Consider the following 23843-nt stretch of genomic DNA (forward strand, 5'->3'; position numbering starts at 1 on the left):
AATTCCATAATTTGAATTCCATCTTTCGGCGATTCTCGTTGAGCAGTGGAGAACAATGTTTTATCCACAACTCTGTCCATCGCTGTTGTAAATCAACTGCGATGCCAAAATGTTAACAGAATAACCTACAATGTTTTTTCAGCTTTACTCACAGGACAATGGCATACAACCCAGCGTAGGCATAGCCTATAGGCCTAGTGTTTTCATTTTTAGTTGAAATATTTTTTTGTATTCATTCAGGTTCACAGTGCGGACCAAACCAAGGTCCCCGTGCCCAACGGTTTGGTAGGTATACCTGTACCGTTACAGCCCTATCCTAGTATACAGACACAACCAGGGCAAGTCAACTGTAAAGAAAATGTTTAAATGTTCACATAACAGAGCAACACAACTCCAAACACGACAGATAAGAAGCTACATAGCCCCCTAGGCTATATGAATATAAAGAGACTTGAGCCAAAGAAAAATGGACTTGTGGAATGGAATAAGTTAACAGACCTCGTCAGTTCTACCATTACATGTCATTTGAGGATACAATTTAAGGACCTATGTATTTTCAATGGTTTGTTCACTGTACAGTCTAACCACAACGCTGGCCATCTTTTCACCTCTCTTTGTTGCTGCCCTCCCCCTTCTTGCAGGTTAACCTCTCGACAATGCAACAATAGACAAAGAGGCTAAATTAATTTAAAAATTACAAATTCCATTTGAAATTTCAATTTAATAAATGGGCAGTTCTTCACAAATAGTTACATAGACTATATAGAAATAACACGAGCCAAGCATGTTTACATGTAGAATGATATAGGTTATAAGACCTATGATTCATTTAATCAGTTCTACCACCTCAGCATTGCTCATTTTATAAAGGGTTAAATATGTTGTAGTGAAGTTCAGCTTCAGTCCACAGGGGGGCGCTGTGTCACTGTCAGAAGATATGTGCTTCAGTCAGAAAAACATTTTACTCATCTCTTCGTTCTCATCGAGCTACAGAAACGAAACCCATCAAATACACTTGCTGGAAATAACTACTTTTCCTAATATCATGACTTCTATCAACATCCTTAGCTTGCCCATTCACTAAATATACTGTTAAATAACTCAGACTGACATCCAATACCTTTAGGATACTGAACGCTAACTTATTAGCATTAGCCTACCCTTATGCTGATGTGGACTAGTTAGCTACCGCCAAACCTACAGCTAACTGCTGCTGCACTGCCTTTCTGGCTGTTCTACCCTCTCCACCTCATTCACTACTGACTCAACCTGATCACTTTTTTTTTGCCTCTTTCAGAAGAAATTCTGGAGTATCCATATTTGCTGTTTTATGCTGAGGTGTTTTACTGAGTGATGACATTGACATCTAACCGGTGCTGTAGGGGTGGGGGTTAAGGGACAGGAGTGGTCCACTGTGTTATATCTCTACCAAACACAGCAGACACTGAGTCACACCAGGGGCTTCTTGCAGTGCCTGCTACTGCCTAGCAAAGTATATTGGATAGTGTATTTTAGTCATTAAAATGTGAATAGCGCAAGTGATGAATCCTGAATAAAATTTGTGGATTTTTCTGTGTCAGAAGAGATCGGACAACAAGGCATCAATAGAATCTATTTATTGCAACGTTACAGAGGATTCTCAGATATTGACAGGCATTGGTTTTGAAAAAAGCATTTGGCGACAGCAGCCAGGTAAACAAAACCAAGCTAACAGGGTAATAAAACCACTGTAATGTGTGAACTATCCCTTTAAACACAGAATTTGAGGAAAATAAAAAAGGCAGTGCAATTGTAGATATTAAAAGTATACAATGATTATGTTCTTTCTCCAATAATTCATTGTGGATAAATTAACTGTTTATGCCCTTGTCTCTTAATATTTGAATACATTTATACAGTTCTGTGATCTCCTTTTGCATTTACTTTTTCCTGCTTTATCCTGGTCCTTTCATCCTTCTCTCGCTGTCTATTGTGTTCTATTAATTTTTGGTTCTCGATCTACCGTCTTCGTTCTTCTGCCATCTTTAGTTCTGTTTCCATTATCACGTTCTTAACCAATCTAATTTATTTATATAGCCCTTCTTACATCAGCTGATATCTCAAAGTGCTGTACAGAAACCCAGCCTAAAACCCCAAACAGCAAGCAATGCAGGTGTAGAAGCACGGTGGCTAGGAAAACTCCCTAGAAAGGCCAAAACCTAGGAAGAAACCTAGAGAGGAACCAGGCTATGAGGGGTGGCCAGTCCTCTTCTGGCTGTGCCGAATGGAGATTATAACAGCACATGGCCAAGATGTTCAAAATGTTCATAAATGACCAGCATGGTCAAATAATAATCATAGTAGATGTCGAGGGTGCAACAAGTCAGTAACACAAGAGTAAGTGTCAGTTGGCTTTTTCATAGCCGATCTTTGAGAGGATCTCTACCGCTCCTGCTATCTCCAGAGAGTTGAAAACAGCAGGTCTGGGACAAGTAGCACGTCCGGTGAACAGGTCAGGGTTCCATAGCTGCAGGAAGAACAGTTGGAACTGGAGCAGCAGCACTGCCAGGTGAACTGCAACAAGGAGTTGCTTCTTTTCCTCTTCAGTCCTCTTTTCCTCCTCCACTTTCTGTTTTGGCTTGATCGAGGTCTCTCTGCCTTATCCGCTCGGTTTTTGGATTTATCTCCACCCATTCGTTTGTTGATCTCTGACTTTCTTAGAGATGATATGAGAATAACCCAAAAAAACTGACAGTGAATGCTTTTGCTCGCAAAGCAGTAATTTTGTACTGTCTGCTGAAGAAAGTGTGCCTACTCCAGGCCCCACCTGTTTATGAATGGCTTTGCCTGATGTCCTTTGTGGTGGGCCATCTCATGTATTATGATGCATTTAGCGGACACCTTGGGTCGATTGATTTGTGAGTTGACCTTCGTGCCCGCTCCCATACCCTACTATTCTGTATTTCTTTTGACTCATTTGAATACAGGTAGACCAGAAAAGCCACATCCCAGAAGGGCAGATAAGCGAAAACCATGATTAGTAGCACCTGCTGCTCATCTGTTTCTTTACAGATGTTGTCACTACACACTGAAGTCTGTAAAGCCGCCACATCTGTGTGCGCTATCCCTGATGCAGTGAAAATTACTAAAAACCTAGAATAATGAAGAAAGCTTTATGCGACAACTTGAGTGCGAACCCATTACACCAGCGGGTTTTACGCACCAGCCAAGCCTCTGGGAGAGCGCGATGGTTCTCTTTTGTTCAATAAAGCATCCACATTATTACAGCTATTGTCTGGGATTGGTACTTATATTTGATATATTTTTTACATTTAAATTAATGACAGTATAAGCTGAAATTTGAAGAATATAACTTAAAAATACGTCATGACCTTATTACTACGATTGTTTATTTTGGGTTCTAATGGGGAAAAAGACACTTATTTTACTCCATTGTTTATAAATATATAAAAAGCTATGTATAGATTCAAAAAGATGGTTAAAACTATAATGCAGATGTCATGGACTGTCAGTCCTGGCATCTGGAGCACTGTCTAGAATTTGAGAGGGGTTACATTTCCCTAGCCACATCCCTCAGTTGTGGACCACAATAAGTGGTGGGACAGACAATGTTATTTCTCAACTATCAATTATAGCTAGAATTAAAGCTACATTTGGTGAAACAGCGCCTTTGATATTGTTTTAGTGATGAAACGCAGGAGACAAGTTGTGTCAGATGGAAGAAAGGTGTTCTTCCTTTGAAGTAACTTCGTTGTTGTAATATCCCAAACGGACGTGCCAGTTTCACCAAATGCGGATTGTAGCTTTAATGATTGGACAGTAAAGGTTTTGCTTAGCAACCATTTAGGCTTATCGAAATGAAATAAGGGTTAGTAGCCTACCTTAAATCAACGAAGCTTTCCGATGGATGTCAACCAGACAGAAATCACAAGTAGATGTACAAAACAGAAGCCTAGTAGAGCCCATAGGTCGGGATGTATCTCTACCAAGATGTAGACCGGGAGTGACACCCTGTTTTATAGACCAAATCACAGAGTTTCTATACCCAGAGGCGCAACATCGCGAGACTTCCAGGAACGCTTGTGAAACAGACTGAACAGAACAGGCCGGGATTTGGTGCTTGAGAAGTCAATGAGAGAAGTGAAAATATCTTCCTTAGTTGTTCATTTTCTCGAAATCAAAAGGAAAACCCTAGATTTGAGACAATTTCTTAAGTAGGTGAACATGTTATTACGCTAATCTCGGGAAAGTGATGAACTGACAGGTTTTAATTTGAGTCAAAAACACGTTTATATCGCAGGACTGCCTTTGATTTGACGGTTTGCACATGCGCAGTTCGGCGCAAGACTACCACTAGACCCGATGACTTGCTTCTCTACGCCTGAGCTTTGCCAGCCAACGTCGCCATGACATCGTCTACAAGTGTAATCGCGGATTTGAATTGCATAATAATTTTTAGCTCATCTTCATACTGTACTGTCTTCGACCAAATCTCTCTTTCTTGTAATATATGTGACCACCCCACAACCAACACTCTTGTAAATCACATGACTAAATGTAAGCCTCTGACTGCAGTCCGAATTCAAAGGGTGCATTCCAAACATGTAAAAAACACCCTCTCCCCTCAAATTAAGTGGACACTTCAAATCAAATGTATTTGTCACATACACGTGTTAAGCATATGTTATTGCTGGTGTAGCGAAATGGGTTGTTTTTACAGGGTCAGCCATAGTAGTGCGGCGCCCCTGGAGCAAATAAAGGTTAAGTGCCTTGCTCAAGTGCACATCGACCGATTTTTCACCTGGTCGGCTTGGGTATTCAAACCAGCAACCGTTCGGTTACTGGCCCAACGGTCTAACCGCTAGGCTACCTGCCGCCCTGATGACATATCATGATGTATGATGAGTTGACACTTGCAGGGCAAGGGGCGAGGGAAGAATGAATACATTTTAAATGGACCCCGCCCTTGCCCAGAAATGTGTCACTAGTTCGTCCCACGGTTGTGTTTTCTGTCATCATGGAACCACCGGTAGCTGTTGTGTGTGCCTTATATGCGACACAGTGAATGATGATTGCATTTCATATTTTGGCTAGAAGACAACACATCCGCAGACATCGAATGCTAGCCATCGGAGGACATCAGGTAAATCGAAAACTACAATGTATAAATGTGATGCCAGGACAAGTTGTATGCTCTAGCTAACGTTTCCAAAAGCTAACCAAACAAAAACATCATTACTTTTCCGATATGTGCTTGTGCTGTCGTGAATTAGTAGCACAATTTCTAACTTATTTACATTCATTTTTACTTGTATGTTGACCTCTCCATATTGATGTCATGTTTTGGCAGACTTTTCTTAGCGGATGTATAATCATCACAAATTGAATTATGGGGCGTTTACGTTGTCAACTTCCCTTGCTTGGCTAATTGTTTGGACCGAAGGCAAAGATGGCTGCAGGGATTCCCCCGAGGGTAAGTGGAGGAGGGTGTGTCTTTTGTGTTTCAATCAATCAAATGTATTTATGAAGCGCTTTTTACATCAGCCGATGTCACAAAGTGCTATACAGAAACCCAGCCTAAAACACCAAACAGCAAGCAATGCAGATGTAGAAGCACGGTGACTTGGACAAATTCCCTAGAAAGGCAGGAACCTAGGAAGAAACCTAGAGAGGAACCAGGCTCTGAGGGGTGGCCAGTCCTCTTCTGGCTGTGACGGGTGGAGTTTATAACAGTACATGGCCCAGATGTTCAAACGTTCATAGATGACCAGCAGGGTCAAATAATAATAATCACAGCGGTTGTAGAGGATGTAACAGGTCGGCACCTCAGGAGTAAATGTCAGTTGGCTTTTCATAGCCGATCATTCAGAGGTAGAGACAGCAGGTGCGGTAGAGAGACAGAGCTGAAACACCAGTTCCAGGACATGGTAGCACGTCTGGTGAACAGGTCAGGGTTCCATAGCCGCAGGCAGAAAAGTTGAAACTGGAGCAGCAGCACGACCAGATGGACAGGGGACAGCAAGGCATCATCAGGCCAGGTAGTCCTGAGGAATGGTCCTAGGGCTCAGGTCCTCCAAGAGAAGAGAAAGAGAAAGAGAGAGAGATAGAATTAGAGGGAGCATACTTAAATTCACACAGAACACCGGATAAAACAGGAGAAATACTCCAGATATAACAGACTGACCCTAGCCCCCGACACAAACTATTGCAGCATAATTACTGGAGGCTGAGACAGGAGGGGTCGGGAGACACTGTGGCCCCATCTGACTATACCCCGGACTGGGCCAACCAGGCAGGATATAACCCCACTCACTTTGCCAATGCACAGCCCCCACACCACTAGAGGGATATCTTCAAACCACCAACTTACTACCCTGAGACAAGGCCGAGTATAGCCCATGAAGATCTCCCCCACGGCACGAACCCGAGGTGGGTGCCAACCAGGACAGGAAGATCACGTCAGTGACTCAACCCACTCAAGTGATGCACCCCTCCTAGGGACGACATGAAAGAGCACCAGTAAGCCAGCGACTCAGTCCCCGTAATAGGGTTAGAGGCAGAGAGCGGGGAACCGGCCAGGCAGAGACAGCAAGGGTGGTTCGTCGCTCCAGTGCCTTTCCGTTCACCTCACACCCCTGGGCCAGACTACACTCAATCATAGGACCTACTGAAGAGATGAGTCTTCAATAAAGACTTAAAGGTTGAGACCGAGTCTGCATCTCTCACATGGGTAGGCAGACCATTCCTTAAAAATAGAGCTCTATAGGAGAAAGCCCTGCCTCCTGCTGTTTGCTTAGAAATTCTAGGGACAATAAGGAGGCCTGCATCTTGTGACCGTAGCATACGTGTAGGTATGTACGGCAGGACCAAATCAGAAAGATAGATAGGAGCAAGCCCATGTCATGCTTTGTAGGTTAGCAGTAAAACCTTGAAATCATCCCTAGCCTAATCAGGAAGCCAGTGTAGAGGCTAGCACTGGAGTAATATGATACATTTTTTTTTGTTCTAGTCAAGATTCTAGCAGCCGTGTTTAGCACTAACTGAAGTTTATTTAGTGCTTCATCCGGGTAGCCGGAAAGTAGAGCATTGCAGTCGACTAATCTAGAAGTGACAAAAGCGTGGATACATTATTCTGCATCATTTATCGTCAAAGGAATGAGCGTTACACCGAGGCCTGTACTCTGGAGCGGGATGATGGAGTCTTACGTGAGCATCGCTCCACACTTCTTCTGCGCGCCGAAACCACTCATCTTTCGCAGGAGCTTCGGTCTGGCCCGGGATCCACGGAGCCAGAGCCAGCTGAAATCCCAAAACCCACTGGAAGGGGGTCAACCCAGTGGAGAAGTGACGTAGTGAGTTCTGGGCGTACTCTGCCCATGGAAGAAATCGTGCCCACTCATCCTGCCGGTCCTGACAGTGAATCCTCAGGAACCTCACGAGCTCCTGGTTCAAACTCTCCACCTGCCCGTTTGACTGAGGCCGGTACCCGGAAGTGAGGCTGACCGTGACCCCGTGCTTCTCCACAAAGGTCCTCCATACTCGTGATGTGAATTGGGGGCCACGGTCGGAGACAATGACAACATACACTCAATTAATATTTGGTAGCATTGCCTTTAAATGTTTAACTTGGGTCAAACGTTTTGTGTAGCCTTCCACAAGCTTCCCACAATAAGTTGGGTGAATTCCTCCTGACAGAGCTGGTGTATCTGAGTCAGGTTTGTAGGCCTCCTTGCTCGCACACGCTTTTTCAGTTCTGCCCACAAATGTTCTATCGGATTGAGGTCAGGGCTTTGTGATGGCCACTCCAATACCTTGACTTTGTTGTCCTTAAGCAATTTTACCATAACTTTGGAAGTATGCTTGGGGTTATTGTCCATTTGGAAGACCCATTTGTGACCAAGCTTTAACTTCCTGACTGATGTCTTGAGATGTTGCTTCAATATATCCACATAATTTTCCATCCTCAAGATGCCATCTATTTTGTGAAGTGCACCAGTCCCTCCCGCAGCAAAGCACCCCCACAACATGATGCTGCCACCCCCGTGCTGCACGGTTGGGATGGTGTTCTTCGGCATGCAAGCCTCCCCTTTTTCCTCCAAACATAACGATGGTCATTATGGCCAAACAGTTCTATTTTTTGTTTAGTCAGACCAGGGGACATTTCTCCAAAAAGCTACGATCTTTGTCCCCATGTGCAGTCGCAAACCATAGTCTGGCTTTTTTATGGCGGTTTTGGAGCAGTGGCTTCTTCCTTGCTGAGCGGCCTTTCAGGTTATGTCGATATAGGACTCGTTTAACTGTGCATAGAGATACATTTGTACCTGTTTCCTCCACCATCTTCACAAGGTCCTTTGCTGTTGTTCTGGGATTGATTCGCACTTTTTGCACCAAAGTACATTCATCTCTAGGAGACAGAACGCGTCTCCTTCCTGAGCGGTATGACGGCTGCGTGGTCCCATGGTGTTTATACTTGCGTACTATTGTTTGTACAGATGGACGTGGTACCTTCAGGAGGTTGGAAATTGCTCCCAAGGATTGAACCAGACTTGTGGAGGTCTACAATATGTTGTCTGAGGTCTTGGCTGATTTCTTTAGATTTTTCCCATGATGTCAAGCAAAGAGGCACTGCAGTTCGAAGGTGGGCCTTGAAATACATCCAACAGGTACACCTCCAATTGGCTCAAATGACGTCAATTAGCCTATCAGAAGCTTCTAAAGCCATGACATCATTTTCTGGAATTTTCCAAGCCGACTAAAGGCACAGTCAACTTAGTGTATGTAATCTTCTGACCCACTGGAATTGTGATACAGTGAATTATAAGTGAAATAATCTGTCTGTTAACAATTGTTGGAAAAATTACTTGTGTCATGCACAAAGTAGATGTCCTAAACGACTTGCCAAAACTATAGTTTGATAACAAGAAATGTGTGGAGTGGTTGAAAAACTAGTTTTAATGACTCCAACATAAGTGTATGTAAACTTCCAACTTCAACTGTACTTCCTGAAGTGTTTCCATTCCCCTTTTAACCTCTCTAGGGGAGGTGGGACGAAATCGTCCCAGACTATTCAACAGCCAGTGACAAATCAGAGCGCCAAATTTAAAACCACAAAATGTCATAATTCAAAGTTCTCAAACATAGGACTATTTTACACCATTTTATAGATACACTTCTCCTGAATCGAACAACGTTGTCCGATTTCCAAAAGGCTTTACAGCAAAAGCGAAACATTAGATTATGTTAGGAGAGTACATAGACACAAATAATCACACAGCCATTTTCCAAGCAAGCATATACTGTATGTCACATAAACCCAAACCACAGCTAAATGCAGCACTAACTTTTGATGATCTTCATCAGATGACACTCCTAGGACATTATGTTATACAATACATGCATGTTTTGTTCAATCAAGTTCATATTTATATCAAAAAACAGCTTTTTACATTAGCATGTGATGTTCAGAACTAGCATACCCACTGAAAACTTCCGGTGAATTTACTACATTACTCACGATAAACGTTCACAAAATACATAACAATTCTTTTAAGAATTATAGATACAGAACTCCTTTATGCAATCGCTATGTCCGATTTTAAAATAGCTTTTCGGCGAAAGCACATTTTGCAATATTCTGTGTAGATAGCTTGGCCATCACGGCTAGCTAATTTGACACCCACCAAGTTTGGGACAACCTAAACTCAGAATTACTATTAGAAAAATTGGATTACCTTTGCTGTTCTTCGTCAGAATGCACTCCCAGGACTTCTACTTCAACAACAAATGTTGTTTTGGTTCCAAATAATCCATAGTTATATCCAAATACCGCCGTTTTGTTCGTGCGTTCAGGTAACTATCCAAACAGTGACGCGCGAGCGCATTTCGTGACAAAAAAAATCAAAATATTTTATTACCGTACTTAGAAGCATGTCAAACGCTGTTTAAAATCAATTTTTATGCAACTTTTCTCGTAAAATAGCGATAATATTCCAACCGGGCAACGTTGTATTCATTCAAAGGCTGAAAGAAAAAAATTGAGAAGTCTCGTGAATGCGCATCTCAGTCTCAATGTCCCCAGGCTGACCACTCACAAACAGAGCTGCTGTACTTTGCCCAGAGACAGCAGACACACCATTCCACTTTCTGGCGCCTTCTGAGAGCCAATGGAAGCCTTAGAAAGTGTCACGTAACAGCACAGATGCTGTATTTTCGATAGAGATGCAACAGAAGGACAACAAATTGTCAGACAGGGCACTTCCTGTATGGAATCTTCTCAGGTTTTGGCCTACAATATGAGTTCTGTTATACTCACAGACACCATTCAAACAGTTTTAAAAACTTTAGAGTGTTTTCTATCAAAATCTACAAATTATATGCATATTCTAGTTTCTGGGCAGGAGTAGTAACCAGATTAAATTGGGTACGTTTTTTACCCGGCCGTGAAAATACTGCCCCCTATACCACAACAGGTTAAGTGATGCTCTGTTTCTGTAATTTTTCTTGATTTTTTAATTTGATATGATGTAGGCTAGGGCTGGGCGATAAATCAATATCAATATCCCTCAATAACGATATAAAACGTTTAGATTCATTTTCGATAATGTCGATATAGAATAATTAGGTACAGCAGTCCAGTTCACCTCTGACACAGCAGGAACGTGCGGAGAAGTGACAATATGCACGTGGAGAGGTATACGCCCTCTAAAAACCACTTAGCACCTCGAGTGATGGAGTAGCCACTATTAAATTTGTGATGATTAATCATCCGCTAAGAAAAGGCAGCCAAAACGTGAAACCAACATCAAAATGGAGAGGTCAAAATACAAGTATAAGTAAAAATGAATGTAAATAAGTTAGAAATTGTGCGACTAATTCACGACAGCACAAGCACATATCGGAAAAGTAATGATGTTTTTGTTTGGTTAGCTTTTGGAAACGTTAGCTAGAGCATACAACTTGTCCTGGCATCAAATTTATACATTGTAGTTTTCGATTTACCTGATATCCTCCGAGGGCTAGCATTCGATGTCTGCGGATGTGTTGTCTTCTAGCCAAAACATGAAATGCAATCATCATTCACTGTGTCGCATATAAGGCACACACAACAGCTACCGGTGGTTCCATGATGACAGAAAACACAACCGTGGGACGAACTAGTGACACATTTCTGGGCAAGGGCGGCGTCCATTTAAAATGTATTCATTCTTCTCTCGCCCCTTGCCCTGCAAGTGTCAACTCATCATTCGTCATGATATGTCATCAGGGCGGCAGGTAGCCTAGCGGTTAGACCGTTGGGCCAGTAACCGAGCGGTTGATGGTTTGAATAATCAAGCCGACCAGGTGAAAAATCGGTCGATGTGCCCTTGAGCAAGGCACTTAACCTTTATTTGCTCCAGGGGCGCCGCACTACTATGGCTGACCGTGTAAAAACAACCCATTTCGCTACACCAGCAATAACATATGCTAAACACGTGTATGTGACAAATACATTTGATTTGAAGTGTCCACTTAATTTGAGGGGAGAGGGTGTTTTTTACATGTTTGGAATGCACCCTTTGAATTCGGACTGCAGTCAGAGGCTTACCTTTAGTCATGTGATTTACAAGAAGAGTGTTTGGGTGGGGTGGTCACATGTATTACAAGAAAGAGAGATTTGGTCAAAGACAATACAGTATGAAGATAAGCTAAAAATGATTATCCTATTCAAATCCGCGACTACACTTGTAGGTGATGTCATGGCGACGTTGGCTGTCAAAGCTCAGGCGTAGAAGCAAGTCATCGGGTCTAATGGTCATCTTGCGCCGAATTGCGCATGTGCAAGCAGGAAAATCAAAGGTAGTCCTTCGATATAAACTTGTTTTTGACTAAAATTAAAACGTGTCAGTTTATTACTTTCACGAGATTGGTGAAATAACATGTTCAACTACTTAAGAAATTGTCTCGAATCTAGGTTTTGCCTTTTGATTTTGTGAAAATGAACAACTAAGGAAGATATTTTCACTTCTCTCATTGACTTCTCAAGCACCAAATCCCTGCCTGTTCTGTTCAGTCTGTTTCACAAGCGTTCCTGGAAGTCTCGCGATGTTGCACCTCTGGGTTTAGAAACTCTGTGATTTGGTCTATAAAACAGGGTGTCACTCCCGGTCTACATCTTGGTAGAGATACATCCCGACCTATGGGCTCTACTTGGCTTCTATTTTGTACATCTACTTGTGATTTCTGTCTGGTTGACATCCATCGGAAAGCTTCGTTGATTTAAGGTAGGCTACTAACCCTTATTTCATTTCGATAAGCCTAAATGGTTGCTAAGCAAAACCTTTACTGTCCAATCATTAAAGCTACAATCCGCATTTGGTGAAACTGGCACGTCCGTTTGGGATATTACAACAACGAAGTTACTTCAAAGGAAGAACACCTTTCTTCCATCTGACACAACTGTCTCCTGCGTTTCATCACTAAAACAATATCAAAGGCGCTGTTTCACCAAATGTAGCTTTAATTCTAGCTATAATTGATAGTTGAGAAATAACATTGTCCGTCCCACCACTTATTGTGGTCCGCAGCTGAGGGATGGGGCTAGGGAAATGTAACCCCTCTCAAATTCAAGACGGTGCTCCAGATGCCAGGACTGACAGTCCATGACATCTGCATTATAGTTTTAACCATCTTTTGAATCTATACATAGCTTTTTTATATTTATAAACAATGGAGTAAAATAAGTGTCTTTTTCCCCATTAGAACCCAAAATAAACAATCGTAGTAATAAGCTCATGACGTATTTATAAGTTATATTCTTCAAATTGCTGGTTATACTGTGTCATTAATTTAAATGTAATTATATATATTTTTTTAAATATGTATGTACCAATCCCGGACAATAGCTGTAATAATGTGTATGCTTTATTGAACAAAAGAGAACCATCGCGCTCTCCCAGAGGCTTGGCTGGTGCGTAAAACCCGCTGGTGTAAGTTGTCGCATAAATCTTTCTTCATTATTCTATGTTTTTGTAATTTTCACTGCATCAGGGATAGCGCACACAGATGTGTCGGCTTTACAGCCTTCAGTGTGTAGTGACAACATCTGTAAAGAAACAGATGAGCAGCAGGTGCTTCTAGGCGGGACGAATTTGTCCCACCTACGTAACAGCCACTTTAAGCCTGTGGCGCGATTTTCAAAACCTTAAAAATCCTATTACTTCAATTTCTCAAACATATGACTATTTTACAGCTATTTAAAGACAAGACTCTCGTTAATCTAACCACACTGTCCGATTTCAAAAAGGCTTTACAACGAAAGCAAAACATTAGATTATGTCAGCAGAGTACCAAGCCAGAAATAATCAGACACCCATTTTTCAAGCCAGCATATAATGTCACCAAAACCCAGAAGACAGCTAAATGCAGCACTCACCTTTGATGATCTTCATCAGATGACAACCCTAGGACATTATGTTATACAATACATGCATGTTTTGTTCAATCAAGTTCATATTTATATCAAAAACCAGCTTTTTACATTAGCATGTGACGTTCAGAACTAGCATACCCCCCGCAAACTTCCGGGGAATTCGCTAACATTTTACTAAATTACTCACGATAAACGTTCACAAAAAGCATAACAATTATTTTAAGAATTATAGATACAGACCTCCTCTATGCACTCGATATGTCCGATTTTAAAATAGCTTTTTGGTGAAAGCACATTTTGCAATATTCTAAGTACATAGCCCAGGCATCACGGGCTAGCTATTTAGACACCCGGCAAGTTTAGCACTCACCATAATCATATTTACTATTATAAAAGTTTGATTACCTTTTGTTGTCTTCGTCAGAATGCACTCCCAGGACTGCTACTTCAATAACAAATGTTGGTTTGGTCCAAAATAATCCATCGTTATATCCGAATAGCGGCGTTTTGTTCGTGCGTTCCAGACACTATCCGAAATGGTAAAGAAGGGTCGCGCGCATGGCGCAATTCGTGACAAAAAAATTCTAAATATTCCATTACCGTACTTCGAAGCATGTCAACCGCTGTTTAAAATCAATTTTTACGCCATTTTTCTCGTAGAAAAGCGATAATATTCCGACAGGGAATCTCCTTTTCGGCAAACAGAGGAAAAAATCACAAAGGCGGGGGTGGTCGGGTCACGCGCATAAGCCCAGAGTCCCTTGATCGGCCACTTGAGAAAGGCGATAATGTGTTTCAGCCTGGGGCTGGGATGACGACATTCTGTTTTTTCCCGGGCTCTGAGCGCCTATGGAAGACGTGGGAAGTGTCACGTTAGAGCAGAGATCCTTAGTAAAAGATAGAGATGGAAAAGAAGTTCAAGAAATGGTCAGACAGGCCACATCCTGTAAAGGAATCTCTCAGGTTTTGACCTGCCATTTGAGTTCTGTTATACTCACAGACACCATTCAAACAGTTTTAGAAACTTTAGGGTGTTTTCTATCCATATGTAATAAGTATATGCATATTCTAGTTACTGGGTAGGAGTGGTAACCAGATTAAATCGGGTATGTTTTTTATCCAGCCGTGTCAATACTGCCCCCTAGCCCTAACAGGATAACATGGCATAAGTTAGCGCTATGCTATCCTCACCAGTTGGCAGCGATTATATTCTGTCTGATCCCTCCAGAGGACCCAGATTGAATTATCTAATCCTTCCTTAACCCAAAGGAAGTATCTCCCAGTTGACTACTTCAAATGGTGAAAGTCCTGAATGGAGCTGCCCATGCTAAAACAGGCTTTTGGGCAATAAAGTCCTCTATGATGCTGTCACAGAATCGGCCATTGCAGAGAGAGATTAGCTTTCTGGTGCATCTCTATGGTTACCAGAGAGTAAGAAAAGCTAGAGAACACACTTGGGACAAAAGAGTTATGTCATGCAGGTTGTTTTTGAAGTGTTCATATTGTAGTAATGCTGTCAATGACAAAGATTACCCTTTTTTTTCCTTCTGAGAGTGTAATGTGGCACTATTTGTCCCTGTAGGGGAACATTCTAGATAGAGTTCTATCTCGAACCTTTCTGGTTCCAAATAGCACCCTTTATTTGGTACCCAGATTCTATTTGACCTGAAAGAAGCTTCAGATAGAACCCATTTCCAGACTGGTTAAAATGGTGCTACAGAGCATTCTTTACTTCTGAGTGGATAGGAGGTGTAGGTTTTCTAATTATGGGTTGACACCTAGAATGTTTACTTTGAATTAAATATTTACCTTCAATTAGTTATTTGAATTAAACCATGTTTACATATAGAAATATTTACACATGTACACGTTGGAGTATAATTTTCACAATAAACGTTCTTTGGTCATTCTCTTTAAACTGCAGGTATCACTCTCTGGGATTCTGAGATGCTGCAGAAACACATCAATGTCCGTCCACAGCCGAACACTGACTTCAAAATCATTGCTTCAGACTCAAGTGAAGCCAAGTCAGAAGCTTTGAATGTGTCTGCATCTCTTGAGGCCAGTTTCCTTGGTGGCTTAGTCAGTGTGAAGGGTTCTGCTGAATTCCTACATGACAAAAAGACCTCAAAGCGTCAGTCTAGGGTTTCTTTGCAGTACCGTACCACCACTCGCTTCGAGCAGTTGACCATGGACCACCTGGGGGCAGGAAATGTGAAATACTCTAATGTCTTACAAGAGGGCTCTGCAACCCATGTGGTGACTGCCCTGCTCTATGGAGCGCAGGCCTTTTTCGTTTTTGACCAAGATGTTTCCTCAGGAGAAAACCACCAGGACATCCATGGCAACCTGCAGGCCAAAATAAAAAAGATCCCTCTCATATCAATAGAAGGGCAGGCAAATTTGAAGATGAGTGAGGAAGAGCAGAGAGAGGCCAATAAATTCAACTGCACTTTCCATGGTGATTTGGCTCTAGAAAACAACCCTGTCACATTTGAAGATGCCATCAAGGTGTATGTTGGCCTGCCACGTCTGCTAGGGGAGAATGGAGAACATGCTGTGCCCATGACCGTCTGGCTATATCCTCTCAAGAACCTGGACTCTGCAGCTGCCCAGCTAGTCAGGCAGATCAGTGTTAGCCTGGTGCGTCGCGCACAGCGAATCATGGACGGACTGGACAATACTGATGTACAATGCCAGGACATGATGAAGGAAGACATGGCTATCAAGTTCCCTGAACTCAAAGCCAAGCTCAACAAGTTCAGGGACTTGTGCTCAGAGTACAAGCTGGTGTTCCAGAAAGGTCTCTGCAAGGTTCTTCCCAACATAAGAGGAGGAGGAATGGAGGAGGAAGAGCTGATAAAAATTATCAACAGCAAAGAACGTTCTCCATTCCAGAATAACCTCATGATCACGTACCTGGACGACAGAGAGAGAGAGATGAATGTTCTCCGCTCTTACCTTGACATAATGAAAGAGGTACAAGTTGTGTACTCAAGCAGTGAATTGGATGGAATAGTGCTTGATAAAGCTAATGATTATGTAGTGTGTTTTGCATTTTCCTATTTGAAGGAGAAAGAAGAGTATGTGGTAGACTTGGAGAACTACTTGCTGGAAGAATCAAAAAGTGATTTTTCACTGATACCTTACAATCCCAACGCAGCCGGGAAGTCTGCAGCAGAAAAGTGGTTTCGCTCGGGGGAGGTAACGACCCTAACTAGGCAAACCATAAATCTGTTCCTAGACTTCAAAGATTCAAACAAAGGCAGAGAAAATCTTGCATTCTGCATTGCATCATTTCCAAACAAACACCTCACTGTTTCCTCCATCCATGTCTATGAAAGAGGGACACTTTTGAGTGCACAGTTTGAGCTGCCATCAAAGCCAGGTGTTCCCACCATCAAGAGTCTGGAGCATGACTGTGTCCACTTGCAAGTCAACCCTCCCAACCTTGGTGTTACCTCTATGGAGTCGTACCAGGTTTTGTACCAGGCTGAGCAGGCTGACTCTGAGTGGACCGAGTTCAAATCGGATGCTACAACTAACCAGGTCACCATCAGTCGTTTGGACCCTTACAAAAAGTATCGCTTTAGCTGCAAGGCAGTGTGCAGACCTGGTGTGAGCCTCTCCAGTGACTGGACAGAATACTTCAGGACCCGCCCATGTAGCCCCCCTGGACCACCCACAGAGAAGAGGATAGAATCGGGAAGTATCAGAGTGAACTGGGACATTCCTACCATGGTGGGAGATGATGTTGAAGTCATTGGTTATGTGGTTGAATACAGAAAGGCTATAGACAATCAGATGTGGCACACCATCAAACGCAACACTAGAGATAGTACACTGGAAGGACTTGAAGCTGACACTGCATACAGCATCAGAGTCTCTGCTAACTGTGGCAAAGCAGGGAATAGTCTACCCAGTCCTGAGATTGTGCTCACTACCCTTAGTGTCTCTGATGCCCAACCGAAGACAAGCAAATCAACAGGAGCAAAAGGTGAGGAATTCCTTAAAAAATCCCAGAAGGTGGAAAACGGCAACCCATCAATCCACTGGCTGAATCTAGAACAGAAGTTAGGTGTAAAGCAAAGTTTTGACCAGTACACATTTGGGAGGAAAGTTGAGCAAGGGAATAACAAGGTGATATTGCTTCTGGGGGAAACCGGTGCAGGAAAAACAACTCTGGTTAATGTCATGATAAACTACATCCTCGGGGTAAAGTGGGAAGACCGTTACCGCTTTAAGCTCATCCATGAGGTGACCAACAAGTCACAGGCTGAGAGCCAGACTGTGGTTGTGACATCATACGAGCTCTACAACCAGCCAGGCTTTCAGATTCCTTATTCTCTGACCATCATTGACACACCAGGGTTCGGAGACACCAGAGGAATGGCTCAAGATAAATTGCTCACCCAGATGTTGAAGGATTTCTTGTGTAATCCTTTAGGGATTGATCACATCGATGCAGTCTGCTTTGTAGTGCAGGCAACACTTGTTCGTCTCAGTCCTTCCCAGAGATACATCTTTGATTCCATCCTGTCCATCTTTGGAAAGGATGTTGCTGAAAGCATCCTGATGCTTGTGACATTTGTTGATGGGAAGCAAATACCGGTGCTAGAGGCCATCAAAGCTGCAAATCTGCCTTGTAAGAAAAACAAGAAGGGGCTACCAACCCATTTCAAATTCAACAGTTCATTTCTGTTCTCAAAGGAGACGGAGAGCAGCTCTGAAGATGATGATACTGATGATGATCATAAGGCCCAGTGTCCAGAGCAATGGAGTTCAACTTTCAAGGAGATGAAGACATTTTTCCAAGCACTGGAAAGCATTGAGAGTAAAGATCTGACCCTGACAAAGAAAGTTCTGGAAGAACGTGAGCTTCTGGAGAAGACATTGACACACCTGACCCCTCAGATCACAGCAGGTCTGTCAAAGCTAAGTGAGATCAAAAGCTTCAAACAATGTCTGGAGAACGAGGACGAGAACATGAAACAGAACAAAGATTTTGAATCTGAGGTAAATGTGCTGCAGGTGAAGAGAAGCAAATTATCCCAAGACTTTGCAACAAACTGCAAGATATGCAATTTCACATGTCACACCTGCTGTTTCCTCCCAAATGAGGATGAAATCAAAAGTTGTGCCGTGATGGATGATGATGGCAACTGTACCATATGTCCAGGAAAATGCTCTTCCACTGACCACGACAGGGAAAAAGTCTTGTTGACATATGAAACAAAGACTGAGAAAAGGACTATTCAAGAACTGAAGGACAACTTCATGAAGGCATGGGACAAGTCTAATGAAACCAAGGAGATGCTGGATAAACGTGAGGATGAGTTTCATATGATCAAGGACTCGCTGATGAATTTGATCAAGCAGTCTTCTGACTGTCTCAAGAGACTTAATGATGTTGCCCTGAAACCAAGCTCTCAGTCCACTGTGGAGTACATTGAGATACTCATTCGCACAGAGGAGGACGAACGCAAGCCAGGCTTTGAGGATCGGATCGTAGAGTTGAAGAAAATGAAGGGAGAGCCTGAGATTCTGGATAAGATTGCAAAAGGAGAAGATTTACTCCCAAATGAGCGAAAATTCATGAATGATAAAAAGGATAGTCGGCAGGAGGTTCCAACATAAGTCAGGGATGTTGTCCTGCTAACATTATCCGGAAACAAAATTGGGTCTCTATTTGAACATCAAGCTTCCCAATATTGTAGGAACGTTTGCGTTTGTTGGGAAGATCCAACTGAGATGTGGGGTTAATTGGATTTGTAAATAAAACTCAGCCTTGTGTAAAGCCGTATGTTAATTTGTCCACCTCAAAGTAACTGAACAAAAATGAGGGCCTAATTTAGATCTAGATTAAATCAGAACTGCATAGCAAATCATTGGTTTTGTTTAGGCAATGTCAGAGGTGCAGGGCCGGCCCTCCCATTAGGCAAGATTAGGCGGCACTTGATTTTGGGGTGGCATTTTGACAATTGGCTGCTGCCCTCCAGCGCCCCTGATCGGCTACTACATCGCCAGCGGCACCCCAGCCACCAGCTCATAGCGTTGCTGCAGGTCCCGCCCCCACCCCATTCCCGCTTCTCCTGAAGTGCAGTCCCACTATCCTTGGTAGCTATGTTGACGTGTGTGTTTTATGTGGGATTATCCAATTGTGAAACAATAATAAAAAGGAATCTGCCAATGAAATTATTGCATTGTTTTGTATTTTGTGAGTGACAAAGACGATTAGCGATTAAGGCAGTAGCCTAACCTAGCCTGTTAACCTTAGCTAGCTACTACTAGTGGATTTAATTTTAGCTAAAAGTAATCTATAGAGATTTGAAACAATTTGCTACCATGTCTAAGAGACGACAACTACCAGGAAGCCTGTGTGGAGAATGACAAGAATAAATAAATAAATATCTTATATAAGTGTTATTGTAATTGTAACAATTATGTAGTCGTGCCATGTATGATAACAGGTGGCATATTATTAATAAGAAACTCGGTTTCCTACTATAGGTAGTTGGCTGCATAGTGATAGCAACATTGTAACTCTCCGATGCAGGGGTTAAAGTGAAATTCCCTTCTGCCTGGTAAGGGACTTCCTATATGTGCCCGCGTGCACCAAACATTTTTATGGGCATAATCATAGAATTACATGTACAATTGGAGCTTATACGTTTGTGTTTACTGAGTAGAGTAGAGCCAACTGAGATGTGGGGTTCATTGGATTTGTATTAAAACTCTTAGCCTTGTCTAAAGCCTTATGTTAATTTGTCCACCCCAAGGTAATTTAACAAAAATTAGGGCCTAGATTAAATCAGAACTGCATAGAAAATCATTGTTTTTGTTCAGGCTATGTCAGAGGTGTAACTGCATCAAATCTCTGAGTGGCTGTTCTTGTGGTCATTGTCACAAAGCCACACCCATCCTACCCATGTTAGAAGTTCAGAAGGAGAAAGTGTAGGCTATATAGAAATAATGACACATTGAAAATTATTAAATGAAAGAATAAGGATTGATCTCATCCTAATGGAGGTGTACTCTATATTACAACACACATTCCTATGTTCAACCTTGCCAAACGGCTGAATGAGATTTCTAATAATGAGACTCAGTGTATCAAATGGCAATGTCCGCGATAGCGATAGGTGTAACGCTGGGAAACGCTTGTTGATTTGACAGCTACAACACAGTAACACCTCTGACATCGCCTACAGGTCTTCCTATAAGCTAGAGTACCAGTGAGGATTTCCTGCGGTGGACAAAACACAGATACAGCTGTTGGTATGTAATTGATATAAGGAACATTCAATACAATTCACAAGTTAATTTAACAAACTCAGTTTAACCCTTTCTCATGGTTGGTGTCTTGACAAATTTGGCCAAAATCATGTGACATAAAACACTACATTTCTTACCTTGCATTTATGGCTGTGTTTTTTGTTATATCATATATTAAGCATTTATCAGTTAAATGAGACATTGAACTTGAACCCGGTAAGAATCTTGGATCTTGCTCGGACAGTTCTTTGTATGGCGATTTTGGAAATGCACTGTAACTAGGCTTATGTAACATTTAGTGTTTCCTTATGTCATAGTGTGAGTATAGTTTTTATGGGCACACAAATCCAAAATGAATGTGATTACAAAATCGAATGCTTCTAACTGATATATTCTTAACTTGATATTTAAAACCATAATCGATATTCACTTCCTATTTCGCAACAAAGCATCCTTCACTCATGCTGCCAAACATACCCTCGTAAAACTGAGCATCCTACCGATCCTCGACTTCGGCGATGTCATTTACAAAATAGCCTCCAATACCCTACTCAACAAACTGGATGCAGCCTATCACAGTGCCATCCGTTTTGTCACCAAAGCCCCATATACTACCCACCACTACGACCTGTACGCTCTCGTTGGCTGGCCTTCGCTTCATACTCGTCACCAAACCCACTGGCTCCAGGTCATCTACAAGACCCTGCTAGGTAAAGTCCCCCCTTATCTCCGCTCACTGGTCACCATAGCAGCACCCACCTGTAGCACGCGCTCCAGCAGGTATATCTCTCTGGTCACCCCCAAAGCCAATTCCTCCTTTGGCCGTCTCTCTTTCCAGTTCTCTGCTGCCAATGACTGGAACGAACTACAAAAATCTCTGAAACTGGAAACACTTATCTCCCTCACTAGCTTTAAGCACCAGCTGTCAGAGCAGCTCATAGATCACTGCACCTGTACATAGCCCATCTATAATTTAGCCCAAACTACTACCTCTTCCCCTACTGTATTTATTTATTTTATTTACATCGTCAAATATCGGCGAAAAGGGTTTGAACATTATACGTTATAAGTAAAACCTTTCCCTTGCCAAGGGAATCCTATGTTGAGCATTTTTCAGGCATAAAGTAGCATTAGCTTGCTCGAGATGCTAAGCTAACAAAAGGGAAAACAGCCATTTTGTTATGTGCCACATTGTAAATCCTCCGCCTTGCTGAACGGAAGTCCCGCCCTGGGTACTCCCGCTTGATTTCAGCGTGTGCCAGCAGGGACCTCTGAAGAGTCACCAGTACTTTCCTTCAAGAAGAATTAGTCAGGTGACACTCAAGTCGTTACTCGTGATATCCAGACGGATATCGATGTCTTATTCAATTGAACTAATAAGTGAAATTGCCAGATTTACATTCTCAAGTGGATCTTTTAAATAATATCCAAATTGATGAGTTTTCTAAATGAGACATTGTAATCTTTTTTCCACATTAACCTAGATGAATAAACCTCTCAGGTTAATTAAAGTTTAAATCCCAAATAGCCTATACAGGTTTGATTTATCATTAAAATTGATCAATCAGTAAAATTTGGTTTTTGCAAAACCCATTCAGTAATCCAGTACTGACAGAAGTCCCGCCCCCGTGGGAATCCCATGTGGCTTCGGCCCAAGGAAGAAGTATACCATAGTGGGGAGTGTTCCCAACCTTTGAACTACTGTTTACACTTATGATATCCAATCAATGGAGATTGTATGGATTATCATCTCATTCAATTTAATAAGTTAAATTGTTGAACATACCTTAATGTTCTTGCAATCAAATGAGACACTTTTAAACTTCCCATATTAACCTGGATGAAGCAACCTCTCAGGTTAATTCAAGTTTAATACCCAGATAGCCTACCCAGGTATGATTAATCATTGGCATTGATTAATTAATTCAATTTGCTTTTGCAAATTCATTCACGTCCAACTTCCACATTACTGGTACAGTACTGATGGTTCGTCAACATCTATGAATAGATTAAACTTGTCTTTGCAGCTTCCAATGAATTCCAAACCCAAACATTGAAAAAAAATAGGAAAATTTTTCCTCTAAATTTTTCTAATAATGTGCAAGCTACCAAAGGAGGTGTTCACCACTCCTCCGCTAATTAGTGAACCTCAACCCATAAAAGGATCGATCTCTGACCTCAGCAGGGATACCAACCCTAATTATGACATTAGCGAAAACACAGCCGAAATTGCGAACGCTCTCCAAAATCAACCATCAAACACAGGCTTTGTGACGGTTCTCTCCACTTTAGCACTTATGTATCGCCATCAAAGGTTGGCATCGATCCAATACCACAGTGCACAGCTGAAGCACGTGCAAGACATGGCTAACATGAGGGCAAAGGTGGAGAGAACTGAGCAACTATTGACAAAAGCAGGAAATGAAAACATTCTGCTAGCGAGGAACTGCGTTTGAAATCGGAAGAATTAAAAGTAATTGCAAATACTTATGACGATGAACGAGCACAAACTCTCCAACAAAATCGTCATCTGCAGGAACAACTCGATTTAGCCAAAACTAAATACGATGTAGTCCAATCCAAATTAGATAAATCTGTCGAGTTATCTATAAACAGGAGCGCACAATTAGATAACATGCGGGCAGTTTTGTTGAACGTTACTCAAGGTGACAATGTTCTACTCCAAATTCTGCAGACCAAAGACGATCAGTTGATGAACACAATGACAAAGTTGGATGACAAATCAGCAGAACTTATTGAAGTCGCTGACCAATTGAATGATGAGAGAATTCAGGTGATGAGGATGGAAATATTGATTTCTAAGCAAGCAGAGGAAATCTCATCACTGAATCTCTCGCTCCGTACTCGAGACCTCTATCTGCAAACCATGACAGATAAGTTTGAGACCGAAAGGAGCAGAGGTGACACTCACGTGTCCAAAATCGGTACTCTAAGCGCTCAAGTGGACTCTGCAATGCAGCAGAAGACCACCCTTAGGTACCATCTGGAGGAAGTCCGGAATGGTCACGCTCTACAGCATGACTACCCATCCAAGCAACCGGAGTCCGGTACTCAAAGGAGTGAAGACGATAGGTTTCAGACATTGCCTCCTTCATGTGTCCCTCAGTCTTCTCCTCTTGGCCATTCAGCACTGAGTAAT

General features: G+C 42.2%; 1 protein-coding gene across 1 annotated transcript; it reads left to right on the top strand.

Moving 5' to 3' along the window:
* The first annotated feature begins 15598 nt into the window (after nt 1-15598).
* On the top strand, nt 15599-19590 carry LOC106596982 (uncharacterized). The gene has a single exon (XM_014188220.3). The coding sequence runs from the start codon at nt 15599-15601 to the stop codon at nt 19043-19045; it is 3447 nt and encodes a 1148-aa protein (XP_014043695.3). The 3' UTR covers nt 19046-19590.
* Nucleotides 19591-23843: the final 4253 nt, after the last annotated feature.

Source organism: Salmo salar, chromosome 04 (genome assembly GCF_965601325.2).
Source record: "Salmo salar chromosome 04, fSalSal1, whole genome shotgun sequence".
Taxonomy (NCBI): Eukaryota; Metazoa; Chordata; class Actinopteri; order Salmoniformes; family Salmonidae; genus Salmo; species Salmo salar.